This window comes from Pseudophryne corroboree, chromosome 5, assembly GCF_028390025.1.
Source record: "Pseudophryne corroboree isolate aPseCor3 chromosome 5, aPseCor3.hap2, whole genome shotgun sequence".
NCBI classification, from domain to species: Eukaryota; Metazoa; Chordata; class Amphibia; order Anura; family Myobatrachidae; genus Pseudophryne; species Pseudophryne corroboree.
The window spans coordinates 531,116,729-531,133,471 of record NC_086448.1 but is presented as its reverse complement, the minus strand read 5'-3'; the positions used below and the strand labels follow the sequence as shown (position 1 = coordinate 531,133,471).

The 16,743-nt window shown below is 44.4% G+C and overlaps 1 protein-coding gene across 1 annotated transcript in view; it reads left to right on the top strand.

The window, feature by feature from the left end:
• The window catches only part of ELOVL2 (ELOVL fatty acid elongase 2), a 317,659-nt gene that overhangs the window by 253,582 nt on the left and 47,334 nt on the right, over positions 1-16,743 (top strand). Inside the window, exons 4-6 of the mRNA XM_063923159.1 lie at positions 2,592-2,669; positions 3,332-3,503; positions 4,976-5,100. Of these exons, the coding sequence (XP_063779229.1) occupies positions 2,592-2,669; positions 3,332-3,503; positions 4,976-5,100 (375 nt within the window). The remainder of the gene's footprint in view (positions 1-2,591; positions 2,670-3,331; positions 3,504-4,975; positions 5,101-16,743) is intronic.

Sequence of the window (16,743 nt, the reverse complement as noted above, 5' to 3'; positions counted from 1 at the left end):
CACACCGCACAGTGAGCCGGATTGAACGCGGGTTCAACCCTGGTCAAGAGCAGGGTTGAAATACCGGGTCACTGGACCCGGTATTTCAATCCGGTACCCTTTCATACTGCACATGAACACGGGTTATGCGCGTTCATGTGCCAATAACCTGTGTTCAGAGGTGCTGGTGTGAAACGGGTGTTAGTAATGGTGCAGTGTGCAGTCACTGCTGTTATTCAAAGTCCTGAGCTTAATATCCCTTAGTACACTTATCAGTATAATGCGAAAGAAGTCATGTAGGACCAACCCAGCCCCAGCCTTTCACTCCCTGAAGCATGTATACATGGATATTTGATATTTACAGTATAAGTACTGTTGCATTGGTGAGTTATTCAGAGATTATTGCTCAACAATAATGATGGGTAACTAATTTTTTCTTTAAATTGGTAAATACCTAATTAGATAACCTCCTACTGTACTTCTTTGGGGACCGGAGCACAAGCACAATTCCCATTCTGTCTTTAATGCATCTTAGATAATACAAACTTATGTAAATGTAAAACACGGAATATATTAAATGCATACACCAATGACTCACAGTAAATATTTGAAATCATGTTATGTCATGGAAAACTGCATTCGTAAGGAGTACTGGGATATACAGTGCCTTGCTAAAGTATTCACCCCCCTTTGCATTTTTCGGGGTATATTCAATTAGGGTCGGATCCATTCCGACATGCATTTGTCGGAATGGATCCGACAACCCCTATTCAATCTCATCTCAATTCGACTTTTACAAAGTCGAATTGAGATGAGGGACCCAGAGGAGGAGAGGGGGAGGGAGCCACGGGGAGACCCGCGGACAGACGGAGGAGAGCAGCGTTACAGTAGCGCTGCAGAAGGACGTCTCACAGCCGCCCGACCTCACGGCAGTGTCCACCCGGCTCCAGCAAGCGTGACCTCACTTGCTGGAGCTGGGTGGACGCTGCCGTGAGCGGCGCGGCTGTGAGACATCCTGCTGTAGCGCTGCTCTCCCCTGTATGCCCTGCGGCTGTCCCCCTTCTCCCCGCGGCTCTTCCCCCTCTCCTCCTCTGGGTCCCACATCTCAGTCCGACATTTTTTTTATGTCGGACTGAGATGGTCGGAAACGGGGCCAAATCCTGTAGAATTTGGCCCCCTTTCACTCAAAAGTACGTGAATCGGCAGCTATACCGCGATTCACGTAATATTCGACAAGTCAAATTCTACTACTTGTCGAATAAAAACTGATGGGACTGAATAGGTCGAATCACTATTCGACCTTAAAAAGTCGAAAACTGCAGTCTTTTCAACAGACAGCAGTTTTCGACCCTAATTGAATATACCCCTTCATGTTTTGTTGTTTCACAACCTGGAATTAAATTAGATTGTTTGAAGGTTTGCATCATTTCATTCACAGAACATGGCTACAACTTTGAAGATTTTTTTTTTTTATTGTGAAGCAGACATCAAATAGGACAAAATAACAGAAAACGTCAGCGTGCATAACTATTCACCCCCCTAAACTCAGTACTTTGTAGAGTCACCTTTTGCGACAATTACAGCTACAAGTCGCTTTGGATAAGTCTCTATGAGCTTTCCACATCCCCACAGCATGATGCTGCCACCACCATGTTTCACTTTGGGGAAGGTATTCTTGGAGTGATGAGATGTGTTGGGTTTGCGCCAGACATAGTATTTTCCTTGGTGGACAAAAAATCAATTTTAGTCTCATCTAACCAGAGCACCTTCCTCCATACATTTGGGGAGTCGTCTACATGCCTTTTGGCAAACTCAAAACGTGCCGTCTTATTTTTAACACTAAGTAATGGCTTTTTTTCTGGAAACTCTTCCATAAAGCCCAGCTCTATGTAGTGTATGGCTTATTGTGGTCACATGCGCAGATACACCAGTCTCTGCTGTGGAACTCTGCAGCTCCTTCATGGTTACCTTTGATCTTTGTGCTGCCTCTCTGATTAATGCCCTCCTTGCCCGGTCTGTGAGTTTTGGTGGCTGGCCCTCTCTTGGCAGGTTTGTTGTGGTACCATGTTCTTTCCATTTGAATATGATGGATTTGATGGTGCTCCGGGGGATCATCAAAGATTTAGATATTTTTTTTTATAACCCATCCCTGACTTGTACTTCTCAACTACTTTGTCCCTGACTTGTTTGGAGAGCTTCTTGGTCTTTATGGTGTGATGCCTCTTGTTTAGTGGTGTTGCAGCCTCTGGGGCCTTTCAGAAAAGGTGTGTTTATACCGACAGATCATGTGACACTTAGACTGCACACAGGTGGACTTCATTTCACTAATTATGTGACTTCTGAAGGTAATTGGTTGCACCAGAACTTTTGAGGGGCTTCATAGAAAAGGGAATGAATACATATTTTTTTATATATACATTTTTCTCATTTCACTGCACCAACTTAGACTATTTTACTATTTGTGCATCTCCATCACATAAAATTCAGATAAAAAAAAATTAAATTACAGGTTGTAATGTAACAAAATAGGTAAAAAGCCAAGGGGGGTGAATACTTTAGCAAGGAACTGAATATTACATAGAATGAATATAATCTGAGTTTCTCTCTCATAGCTCATCCTTTCAACTTGGGAAGGAGCCTATAACTTACAATGCCAGAACCTGAGTAGTGCTGGAGAAGCAGATTTGCGGGTAAGAAATAGTATTATTAAGCAACTGCAATTAAAGGCATTTAAATAATTTTTGGGACAAGAGAAAACAAACAACTGTGATTAGCTGCAGGAAGTGACATCATCATATTTGCCACAGCAAAGTGCGGCAGCTGTAACAGAGCATTGTTGTTACTCATTTGGAGGGTGGAAAGATTCAAGTACCAACATCTTGTCAGTCCTCACTAGTAGTGTAGCTATAAGGGTGACAGTTGTAGGAAACACACCACCACAATATTGCATAGTTTTGCATCCTTATGACAACTTATAGACCAGCAGTTATAGCAATGACGCTACTACTCTGTAGTCTCATGAGAATGAAACACTCATATACACTAACATTCTACACAGATATTTTCAGTAGTGAGACAGCAATTATATACAAGGGTACAAAGTACAACAGACAGGAGACATGGGTGGGCATCATGAAGGTTCAGACAGAAGAGGAGACTTGAGAGCGCAGGCATGTTTGGTAACAGATTAGAGGCAGATTTTGGAGAGCAAAAGATAGGCAGTAAAGTTAACATGCAAATAAGGTACAGTATTTGTGATGTGTGGTGGCTTATTTTACTTTCCTCATTGGCCAAATGCATTACTATGTAGCACTGATCTGCCTTATCACTTTTCTGTAATTTTGCTTTACAGGTGGCCAAAGTTCTTTGGTGGTATTATTTTTCCAAAGCAATTGAATTCATGGACACAATGTTTTTTGTTTTGCGGAAAAAAAACAGCCAAATCACATTCCTCCATGTTTACCACCATGCCACGATGTTCAATATATGGTGGTGTGTACTGAACTGGATTCCTTGCGGACAGAGTAAGTCTTTATCAGTTGTGTAGTAGTAGGAATGGCAGTGGTAGCAACCAAAGCACAGGGCTGCTGGGTCTTCTCTTTCTTTCACCATCATACCTTGGTTAGAGGGTGTAGTGGATCCAGTTGGGAAACCTGACTCATGACATCACTGCACAGTACTCCTGCAAGATTTTAGATGTACAAACTCACCAGTATCCTAAATGCCATGCTGGTGGTTCCATATATCTATAGATGTGTCCGTGTACACCTTTGCTCAGATTGTACCAAATAGTCCCGTTTGGTGCACCATAAACTTTGTACCAAGCATCCCACCAGAGATTTGTTTAGTAAAATATGCATCATTAATGCTATAAAAGCATAATGCAAAGGTACACTGAATAATGACGCTGGCATTCCATATACTTCCATGTCTTTAAACTGGGTAAAATACAAAAGACATGGTTCCTATTCTAGTGACCCACACCATGCCTTGCACTACGTATCATTATGGTTAATTTAGGACTTCATGCCAACTTTCAAATAGTTTTTTAACTAAAAAAATCCACCCTATCCCATCATAGAAGTTATACCTGAAAGATGAGTTCAGTCTTGTGGGCTGATCAATACAGTTTTTTCCACTTTGGTGTATAATTGGGAAACTGATGAAGGCGTTTAAGGTACCAGTATCTGAAGTTTAGAATGTCTTAGTGAAGATAGAATGATGATAGGGGAGCATTCATGTAACCTCCTTGAATTACAGTAGCATCACTACGTACAGGGCAGATAGTCCGAAGCATCATACCACATTTCATCAATTAGATCTGTCTATCAAGTATAAGCCTGGTTCATAAGTCCATGAGAAGGTCAAAATTGCCAAAGCTTGCATGACAAACCAGATTATTGTGTTTAGCACACCAACTATGAGGAAGTGCAGTAAATGATAAGTAATGCAAGAGTCACACACAAGTGCCACATATCAATTTAATCAGAGCAGTCTGTTGGTGCTACTTATTTGAGGTGCACTGTGACTAACACGCATTTCCGGCAAACACAGAAGCCTGACATTAGTAGAGTAGCATGGGACATCACTGGGTGGTGTATTGAGGCTAGGGGTATGAGGACACACCTGTAAGTGTAGGGTTTGGTGACGTATGCAATACCACATACTACAAGATCCAGCTGTCCTGCCATTATGGCAGAGTATTCATGTGACATGGGCCAATTGTGGACATCTATTGATCTCACTTGCCACCTCTCCACTAATGATCCTTTCAGTTCTATAAGAAATGATCCCATGGCTCAGTTTGCTTTCAGCCAATACACTGTATATATTGGGAAATAGTGTGGGAACTTTCAGCAGTCTTGGTTTACTATGACATTTGGAACAATTTCTAAAAATAGAAGATGAAAGCATACAGTACTCCTGTATAACATTGTTCTGTTGCAGTGTTGGCATAGAATGTATTGTTACAGCTTAATCTTGATACTAATTACAGGTTTCTTTGGACCTACGCTAAACAGTTTTATCCACGTTCTCATGTACTCCTACTATGGTCTGTCCGTTATTCCATCCATGCACAAATACCTCTGGTGGAAGAAGTACCTCACTCAGGCACAGCTGGTAGGTGAACAACTTACAGTTGCCAAATATATCATTTATATAATAAGAATAACTCTTGACTTTTTATAATTGAATTTTTGAAAAAAAAAAAAAAGAATCACCTAATGTAGATATTAGATCTGAATCAATAAATATAAACCATGACGACAAATTTATTATATTTTAAATCAAATAGGATCAATAGAGATCCCTAGCATCAGGATTTTATTTAGTACAAAAAAACAAATCCACACCTTGGGCCTGATTCAGAGTCTTACGCTAATGTGTGCCCACAGATACTGTGCTAAAATATGAAAATGCTGCAGCTGCCTGGATTCATACTGAGACGCCCACTGGCGGCTCAGCGAGTACCGGTGGCTGCATACAAAGATGCAACGCCAGGTACAGATCAGTGATTATGGAACATACAAGTAGCACTATGGTCGCGCAGCATGTACGCAGGTAGTGCCAAAGCCGCTGCTACCATGTACATGATCGCAGACATGCGAAAAGTGACATGCAAACGTTTTTGCCGCCACCACTCCTCCTTACCTTCCCCAAATGGGTCAATCACATTACGAATATATCCTCACTGTGACACTGACGCACATGTGCACTTAGAATCATGCATAGTCAGACGATAATCTTTCATCTGCGAGCATATCAGATTTGCATACAACTGTGCATCAGGACCATAGTTGGTATTTATGTGCGTACTGACATGAACAATGGTGAAAATGTGCAGTAAATGCAGATCACCATACAGTGCATCTGGAAAGTATTCAGTCTTATACCATAATGACAACGTGAAAAAAGTTTTTTTGTGTGATTTTTGCAAATTTATTACAAATAAAAAAACAAGAAATCACATGTACATAAGTATTCACAGCCTTTGCTATGAAGCTCAAAATCGAGCTCATGTGCATCCTGTTTCCACTGGTCATCCTTGAGATGTTCCTACAGCTTAATTGAAGTCCACCTGTGGTAAATTCAGTTCAGACATGATTTGGAAAGGCACACACCTGTCTATATAAGGTCCCAGACTTGACAGTGCATGTTTGAGCACAAACCAAGCATGAAGTCAAAGCAACTGTCTGCAGACCTCCGAGACAGGATTGTCTTGACGCACAAATCTGGGGAAGGGTGCAGAAAAATATCTGCTGTTTTGAAGGTCCCAATGAGCACAGTGGCCTCCATCATCCGTAAACGGAAGAAGTTTGGAACCACCAGGACTATTCCTAGAGCTGGCCGGCTGTCTAAAGTGAGCGATCGGGGGAGAAGGGCCGTAGTCAGGGTGGTGACCAAGAACCCGATGTTCACGTTGTCAAAACTACAGCATTCTATCTGTGGAGAGAGGAGAACCTTCCAGAAGGACAACCATCTCTGCAACAATCCACCAATCAGGCCTGTGTGGTAGAGTGGCAAAACGGAAGCCACTCCTTAGTAAAAAGCAGATGGCAGCCCACCTGGAGTTTGCCAAAATGCACCTGAAGGACTCTCAGACCATGAGAAACAAAATTCTCTGGTCTGATGAGACAAAGATTGAACTCTTTGGCGTGAATGCCAAGTGTCATGTTTGGAGGAAACCAGGCACCGCTCATCACCAGGCCAATACCATCCCTACAGTGAAGCATGGTGGTGGCAGCATCATGCTGTAGGGATGTTTTTCAGTGGCAGGAACTGGGAGACTAGTCAGGATAGAGGGAAAGATGAATGCAGCAATGTACATCCTAGATAAAACCTGCTCCAGAGCGCTCTTGACCTCAGACTGCTGCGCCAGTTCATCTTTCAGCACAACAGCGTCACTAATCACACAGCCAAGATATCAAAGGAGTGGCTTCAGGACAACTCTTGAATCCGATTGAACAGCTCTGGAGAGATCTGAAAATGACTGTGCATCGACGCTTCCCATCCAACCTGATGGAGCTTGAGAGGTGTTGCAAAGAGGAATGGGCGAAACTGACCAAAGATAGGTGTGCCAAGCTTGTGGCATCATATTCAAAAAGACTTGAGGCTGTAATTGCTGCCAAAGGTGCATCAACAAAGTATTGAGCAAAGGCTGTGAATACACATGTACATGTGATTTCTTAGTTTTTTATTTTTAATAAATTTGCAAAAGTATATATGTAAAAAATGTTTTTCATGTCATTATGGGGTATTGTGTAGAATTTTGAGGGAAAAAAATAATTTATTCCATTTTGGAATAAGGCTATAACATAACAAAATGTGGAAAAAGCGAAGCGCTGTGAATACTTTCCGGATGCACTCTATGTTGGGAGAAAGTTTTCAAGAGTAGGCTAATGAGGAGAAATGGTCTAAATCAGAGGTTCTTAAACTCGGTCTCCAGGCCCTAAGTATGTATCCATGTTATCTAGGTATAAGCAACACTGAAATGTTTGATTCTGCAACTGCGTTGTGTTCATATATTGAAGAAAATAAGTTGGTTACATTTCTGGCAACTTTCTATGGGAACTCTGTTATTTCCCTACTGTATGTTTATATAAAACCTATAAAATTTAATACATATACACTGTACTGTATGTTTAAATAAGCAGAAAAAAAACCATGAAAACCCCCCATAAAGTTGGGTACACAGCAACTAAATCTGTATATATAGCAAAATGGAACTTGGTGTGGAAAAAACCTGCTGCATAATAGCATTTCATATACAAATTCAAAACTCAGTCGCACACAGATATACAGTACATGTGTAATATGTCAGATAAATCAACACAGTCTCATTGTGTGCTTGTCGCATTACATTGTGACTAAGACACATTTTTGCGTTAAAAAGGCACGAGAGAGCAACAGTGTATGAGCACACATCTGTGGGTCCGCTGAAGGTGTTTGGTATGGGTGACCGAGTCACCATACAGACGCCAGGATCCCGGGGTTTAGAAAGCCCTTTGCCGGCTTACTGCATTTGCTGAGCTGCTGGTTCAGTGACGAGCTGAGCACGCCACAGTTTATATTCCCACTCTATGGGTGTCGTGGACACCCACGAGTGGGAATAGTCCCTGTTAGTCGGCATGCTGACTGTCAGGATTTCGAGGGGTCGGGATGCAGCCATCAGTATTGTGACCGGCGGGGTCGCATAACCACATCCACGCTGAAGAAACGTTTCTATACTATCAGGTATCTTTTTCAAAGTATAGTGAGTAACTGACCTAAGGCAGGTATTTATACCCACTTCATTTACAATTAATCAATTACCTGGAAAAAACTATTACCAGACATAGACTTACTATCCACTAAACAGTCAATCCATAGCCATTATTAAAATCCATCCCTGGTAATCCAGTCCAGGACATTAATCCCTGCATTTAGATTATTCCATGCAGGCAGCTGTAGCTTCTGTGGTATTCAGTGCACTTCCGGTTTCAGGAAAAAGTGTGCTGAACACCACAGAAGCCACAGCTGCCTGCATGGAATAATCTAAATGCAGGGATTAATGTCCTGGACTGGATTATCAGGGATGGACTTTAATAACGGCTATGGATTGACTATTTACTGCAGGCATGTCCAAACTGCGGCCCTCCAGCTGTTGAGAAACTATACATCCCAGCATGCCCTGACACAGCTTTAGCATTCTCTGACAGCAAAACTGTGTCAGGGCATACTGGGATATGTAGTTTCACAACAGCTAGAGGGCCGCAGTTTGGACATGCTTGATTTAGTGGATAGAAAGTCTAACCTCCTACCCATGCGATCTTTGTCTACCTCACTAGTAGACATTTTGTTCTGGTACGAGACTCATTTGCACACACTGTCTAAGCACATACAATCACATAGAGTGTTTGCAATATTACACTATTGTTTCCCCTGTTTTTCTTTTCATATTTGTGGAGACACATGGTTCTAAAATAAAAAAGACGGACAGTATATTTCCATTGAGGACTTTCTACTCATGGTGAACCTAGCAGCGCCTGTTGACTTAGTGGTAGCCTTACCTATTCGATAGTGATGTTGTTGACAGTGGGAGTGGAGGAGACTTTAGATGGAGGGAAGACTACGATGACTTCAGTTTTTGACATGTTGAGTTTGAGAAAGTGCTCAGACTTCCAGGAGAAGATGGTGGAGAGGTAACTGGATACTCGAAAGAGGAGGGAAAAGAAGAGAGATCAGTAGAGTAGAGGTAGAGCTGAATGTTTTCTGCATGTAGGTGATACTGGAGGCCAAAAGAACTGATGATTTCCGCCGCCAGATGCTTAATTGCCCTCCACTGGAAGCAGAGGGAGGCCCCCCCCTCTTAGTCGGGTCATTGATAAAGTATGGTACTTAGCAAGCATGGAAAAATCACTGCATACCTCCATAACAGGTCATTCCAGTTTCTACAGATATGGGACATGTGGTTCAAATCTCTAACCCCCACACTCAGTACACGCTCCTCTAGGAGTTCTCTAGCACTCCTCCTGTGACTTTTGTAAGCCCCTAACCAATTACGCAGCCCTGAAACCCTTCTTTACATTACCATATTGTGTATTTCAGCTAATGTTTCCAATCTAGCATTAGACTCATGAGTTGTATGCGTTGTGTAAGGGGACGCAACAGTGGGCCCTCCACCCCTTTCTCCTTCCCTCTTCTCTTTACCTTTCCCCTCTTTCTTCTTCTTCTCTTACCTCTCCTTGTTTCTTCTGTCCACTACTTGTGCGATTACTAGTCTATTATTTGGTTCCTCTGTATATGACATGCTTTGGCTTTTCACTGGGTCTATTTCTTCCAGTGTAACGTTTTCTACTCTGTGTTCACTATTAATGCTATACTTTTGATCTATATGTTACGTAGTTTTACGAATATATTCTCTCTTCATTGTTGGGAGACAACTGATGATTTCAACCAGGCAGGAGGTGTACAGAAAAAAGAGCAAACACCAATGACAGAACGCTGGGGAACGTGGAGTTAGAGGTATAAACAGAGGAGCTGTTGGCGGGGTAGCAGGTCAATCAAGAAAGGACGGTATCAGAGAGGACAATGTGTGCAGGAGATGGTGATCCATGGTGTGAAAGGTCGCATATAGCGTATGTGCCTAATGCAAGTACATGAAAATTACCAATAAAATGTATCAGTAAGCACAAACTGTATATAATTTGCAGTACCTTTAGATGCCTCCCACTGTACCAAACCGATATCAAGGATAGTTGTAATGATATAAAAAAATGGGCATAAGCAGAAAATAATACTAAAAGTGCTGTGTACAGACATATATGCACACAGAACAATGATATCAAGGACTAACTATCCTTTATATTGATTTGGTTACAGTGGGAGGAGTTTAAATGTATTTTTTGCAGAATAAACATTACACAGACATAGTGAGGATTGCTGCAAACTATATATATTTGGTGCTTATTGATGATTTTTTGGCAATTCTCCTGTACTTGCATTAAGTGCATATGCTATATTTACACTGTGACTGCCAAAAGCCATTTAGCTGAGTCATTGTACTCTGAAGTTATTTATTCCTTTCTAGATTTTCAATGAGAGGTTAATATAAACTTTTCTCTATCATTACCCAATATGATCTTTCCCATTTTGGGGATTTTTACTCTAGGATGTTGATTTTATTTTTAATGTATACCTAATAAAAGTAAAATTTTAGACATAGGCTGAATGCCCCAACTAAGAGAGTTTATTTCTCCTCTTTTTTACTTTCTGAGCACACCCCCTGATATTTGTTCACACACTACCATGGTGGTATAAATTTCATATTGATGTGGATTGACCTATGTCATTACTTTATGATAGACTCTTCTATCAGGAACTCCAGTGCTCGTTGACTGTTCTTCCCTGGTTATTATGTCATTTAGAACATGCTGGAAACCGACGTCAATTGACAGCTGTTTTCATTAAAATCAGGGGCGGATCTAGACTTTTCATTTAGGATGAGTGGTTTAAGGATTAATCCTGACTTCTCTTTCTCTATCCATTACTTTTCCCAATTCCAGTCCCGTCTCTTTTGGGCCATGGTGTCAGATGACTGATTTTTGTACTTTTTATAAATGGTGGAGATATCTGCTGCAGTTAATATAGATTGCAAAATCCATTTGGGCATGAACTGATGTGAAGGACTTAAATAGTTGTTTGGACCATTTTTTCGGTGTTTATGCAAAGCACTCGTGCCTATACACAAGAATGAAAAAGGTCGATCGTCCCGATTTATTGGCAAATCAGTTACCTAGCTTAAGCCACAAGTAGAGATGCAGTTGAGGTGTAAATGACTGTAAACTGCCCATAGTTGGTCAACATTACATTTATACTGTAGGCGCAGCTGCTAGAAATTGTGGGATTGGTCCGCAGAGCAGAGATGCATGCAACTCAAGAGTCTGCCCCAACAAGGGCAGGATCCTGCATTTGTCTCTCAGCAGCACCGGGCATAAGTACAGTGTGCACACACCTCTGTGGTCACCCTTGCTGGGTCTGAGAGAGATACAGTAGATACTGCCCCCAGCACGTTGTTAGAGGCATGTGCTCTTCGAACTTCATATGCCAGTCTGCCGCTCTCCTCTCCTCACCAGTTGTCTGCACCTATATCTTTCCTTGCCAACCATGGCTGGGTGCCAGAGAACACAGGGCCTGTTGTGCCTCACCAGCTATGGGATGGGGCTGCCGCTGGTGCCGGGGTACTGTGGGTGCAGATGGATGCTGGGATCTGGGGCAGGACTGCTATTGCTGCACACCCAGAACTCCTCCCTGTAACAGGTGCGCCGTGATCAGCTACCCCACTCACTCACTGTAGCGTCCTAGGAAGTGGCCGCCATTCCCCACCCCGCTATTGGTGCCTGTCACAGCTGCCCTGCACACTACTGGCTGCCACCCGCTGGCTCCTGTCAGGGTAGTAGTTCCATCGAGCTCCCTTGTCCCTGGCACTTGGGCTCATTGTTTGGAATGTTACCCGCGGTGTGCTGCTGGACTACCTGGTACTGCAACAAGATCAGTATGTGGGCATGGCTGTTCCAGCATGTTATGGATGGCACAGGTAAGTCAGCCTGGATGTAAGCCTATGAGATAGTCATGCGAAGCCATCTAGCCAGGGTCTGCTTGTTAGCTGGCCAGCCCCTCTTGTGGAACCCATATAGGACAAAGAGGGAATCCTTTTTCCTGATGGAGCTGGTATGATCTGCGTAAATCTGAAGAGCACGGACCACATCCAAGAAGGCTTCCCCTACTAAAACGTCCAGGAATTGGAAGGCCGCAACCACAATTTATTTGTTAAGATGGAATTTGGATACCACCTTGGGGAGGTAGCAGGTCCGGGTACGTAGAACAGCCCTGTCCGGATGAAAGATCAGAAAGGGGGAGTAACAGGAGAGTGCCCCTAAATCCAAAACCCTCCGGGCAGAGGCAATGGGCAGAAGGAAGAGTTTTCTTCTTCAGCCACTTGAGGTCCACTGAATCCAGAGGTTTAAATAGAGGTGTCAGTAGAGACTGGAGAACCAAAGACAAATCTCACAGAGCCACTGGAGGGACAAAAGGTGGTTGAATGTGAAGGACTCCATGAAGGAAAGTTCGAACATCCAGCAGGGGAGCGATTCTTTTTCTGGAACCAGACTGACAGAGCAGAGACATGCACTTTAAGGGATGCCAGGCGTAGGCCGAGATCTAACCCAGTCTGGAGAAAGGCAAGCACCCTGTAAACTCGAAAAACCAGAGGGTTATATCATCTTCTAGAACACCACTAGAAGTAAGTGTGCCAAACACTAATAGATGCAGGGCTGAGGCAGGGTTCCTTGCCTTGAGCTTAATTTGAATCACATAGCGGGAGCACCCCTTCGATCTTAGGAGGGATGACTTAAGAGCCATGCAGTCAAAAACTAACAAGCTGGGTCCGGGTGCAGACAGGGACCCTGAGATTTACAGGTCTAGCCGCAGAGGAAGGGGAAGATAATGTTGTCCATTCCAACTGGAGAGGATCAGGTTTTGAAGGGGCATGGAGTGGAATTGAATGTATTTCACCATGTTGGAGGTGGAGACCATGGACCCAAAGACCTGCATTGCTGAGTGGATGGACACTCTGTGACTGTGTAACTTGCGTACTCACGTTTGCAGTGCAATAATTTTGTCTGTTGGCAGGAAAATCCTCTGTACCTGAAAATCCAGGAGAGCTCCCTGATGCAACATCTTTTGAGAAGGAGCCAGGGAGGACTTCTTTCAGTTGATGAAACCTGGGCACACTAATGAACTTGTTCAGTGAGATTGAGAATAGGTCGATGAGACCCATTGGGTTTCTGAACCAAGAGGGTAAAGTAAATAAACCCTCCCTAGCTGTTCTGAAAAGACAGGTTTACAACCCCTGAATGCAAAAGAGACTGAATGGCTTTCTGGAGAGCTATGGCTTTGATCGGGTCTGTTGGAGGACCTGTAAAAAAAAAAAACTGCTGGGAGGGTGCCTCAGGAATGTGAGTATACCCGTGAAAGACCACTTCTCGTACCCAGGCATCTGTGGTGGTCTGACGCCAGGACTCTGCGAACCGAATAAATCAGACTCCCACCCTGGGATCCCCCAGGAGGACACTCACCCCAGCAGGCAAAGGGTTTGCCGTCAGACTTGGTGGCTGGACGTCTGGCAGTCCAAGTCTGTTTAGCACTGGGCTTGGAGGCCTTGATGGAGGTAGACTGCCGAGGAAAAGATTGTCCTTTTGCTTTACCCTGGGGACAAATGAACTGAAAGAATATATCTCCAAGGCTTTGGGGTAGTTGCGGAGGGCAAAAAAGCAGATTTAGAAGTTGCCAGAGTAGCTGCTATCTTGTTCAGTTCTGCGCCAAACAGAATGTCCCCAGCAAAGGGCAAGGATTCGAGGGCTTTCTAGGAGTCAGTATTCACTTTCCATGAGCGTAGCCAGAGGACGGCGGACAACAGAGGTAGCAGACGCCTTTGAAACAAGGAGACCAGTATCCAATGCAGCTTCACCTAGATAAGAGGCTGCTTCCTTGTTACCTTTGCCCTCAGAAGACATAGTAACAGTAATACAGCACACAATAAGTGTACAGCTAGCAATGACATGTGATACCCTTCACAGACACAAGAAAATGTGACGTACTGAGGACCCCTATACGGTACACCTGTATTTAGGGTTAGAAAAACAGAAGGACTAGATATAACGGACAGGAGAAAGGCAGAAACCAGAGCTATCACAAGTCACATACAATACATATTTATACAGTGGGCACTTAAATCAATTACTCAGACCACTGTGGCTGGTAGGATCAGTGCTGTATAACCTGGACCTTGGGAGAGGTATGCAGGGAGACTGGACCCAGCTATCCCGGAGACCAACAGCTTCAGCACGCTGCAGAAAATGGCTGCTGAGCGTCTCCAAGTGGGAGGAGGGTGAGCTGGAGCAGCTCAAAGGTGGGAAGCTGCTGTGGAATAGTGCTCTGAGCTGAATAAGGGGGCCACCCAGGGGAGAGCTTACCTCTTGCTGACATTAACCTTCGGGGCCACTGGCCTCTATAATGTTCCCCAGTGCCAGTATAACGTGCCCTGGTGGACTAGTGGGGTTGCAGATGGACCAGACACTCACATCAGTCTTCACAACTTTTCCTCCTTGTTCTCCGACTGCAGCCTGGGTACCCAGGAAGCGTGCTAGCTGGGCTCCGTAGCACCTGCCATAATCACTGGACCACTCACCAGCGTTGTGGCGCTGGCGGTTGGAGGAGCAGCAGCGCTGGCGTCCTCTAGGACTGCCTAGTGCTGCTTGCTTTGAGTAGACAAAAGAAAAGAAAAGCTTGGAGCTGCTTAAAAGCAGCCCCACTATTAAAAGGTGCATGCGGCTCCTGCCTGCACCAAAGCAAAACTGGCTAGCCTTAACTGGGGGCAAAGTATAGGAGAGGAGGGACCAGAGCATCCTGGGACTTTAAAAGCTTTAACTGTTTAGAGCCCGCTCCTCTCCAGCTACCTACACCTCAATGTCTTCTCTGTGGATCCCTATGGACCCCGAAGAAGAAAACAAATTCTTGTTCTGCAGGCACCTAAATACCCCTGCTTATACATGTTGGGTATGATATGACGGCTGCCGGGATCCCGTCGGTCAGCATACTGACACCAGGATCCCGGAAGCAGAATGCCAGCAGGGGTGTGTGTGTGTGTGTGCGCGCAACAAAGCACCTTGCGGGCTCGCTGCGCTCGACACAAAGGTTTTATTCCCACTCTATGGGTGTCGTGGACACCCACGAGTGGGAATAGACACTGTGGGTCGGCATTCCGACTGCCAGCATTTTTTGCATCGGCATGCTGACCGCCGGGATCCTGAGCGCCAGTAACCTAACCACATCCCGGCTTATACGAAGGATTGATGATTGGAAGCTTCCTGGTAAGGGGACTGTAGCCGAGGGTATACTGTTGCTCACCACTGCTGCTGGAGCAATTCACTATCTCCATGCATCTTTGATACCACTACCAGAGCTCTCTCTGTCCGTGTGCCGCAACCAGAAACTAACTGCTATTTGTGCAAGAGCACCTCATACCTTCACCCTACAGCTTGAGTGGCTTATGCACAAGGAACAGCATTGAGGCGGTTGGATTGGGTGGCAAACACTGCATGAACCGGACATAGTAGTGTGTATGGATTGCTATCAGTGGGTTAACCATTGATGATCATCATTGATAGTTGAGTATGGGTCGACATTCATTAGGTCGACCACTGAAGGTCGACATAGGCATTAGGTCGACAGGTGAAAAGGTCGTCATGAGTTTTTTACTTTTTTTGGTGTTGTTTTCTTCGTAAAGTGATGGGGAACCCCAATTAGTGCACCGTGTCCCCTCGCATGGCTCGTTATGCTTCGGGCAAGGTGCCTTGCTCCACTACCGCTTCGCTCGGCACAGGTTACCATTCCAATCGTAGTCCACGTGGATCGTCAAGTATGGAAAAATTCAAAAAATGAGAAAAATAAATAATGTGAAAAACTCATATTGACCTGTCGACCTAGTACATGTCGACCTTCAGTGGTCGACCTAAGCTTTTTCGACCTAACGACCGTACCCCTTATAGTTAACCTCAATGGTATAAAACCATCTGCAAGGGCATCAACAATAGTTTCACCCACCGATGGTCATCCCTGCTTCACTATTAACTTGGGCTGCAGTCCCATCAAAGTCATGGGGTGGGGGGTGGAGCTCTGCTCCATGTCTTGGCACCTTGAAATCCCCACCCCAAAGCTTTGGGTGGTTCTGTACCATCAGATGTGCTGTCTTTATTGGCAACAACATCATGATATACTACACTGCTGAGCATTTGTTTGTCGATGATATTAATTGTATCTTAGACGTTCTAGACAACTTCTAAGATACAAGTAATATCATAGACAAAGTTTCCTGATTTTGGGGGTTATTCAGAGATGGACGCAGATCTACAGTAGCTTCCTGCAGCAAGATCGGTGTCCATCTGCTTACATGCGGGGGCTGCCCAGCACGTGTGTGGCTCCGCCCCGGTATGTGTTCGCAACTTAATTGTGAACGCATTGATTAGAGGTTGACCCCTGTCTGCACAGCCCAGCTGCACTGGCAGGCGGTTTGGCATCATGTGTTTTCTCGGAAGCGTCTGCATGTGACGTCATGCAGCCTCCCCGAAAAAGGCTCCCACCACACCCCCGTTTTGCCTGCCATGGCCGCGAAACACCTGGTCGACGCCACGACTTATGGTGAAGGCCCGAGCACATGCACTGCAG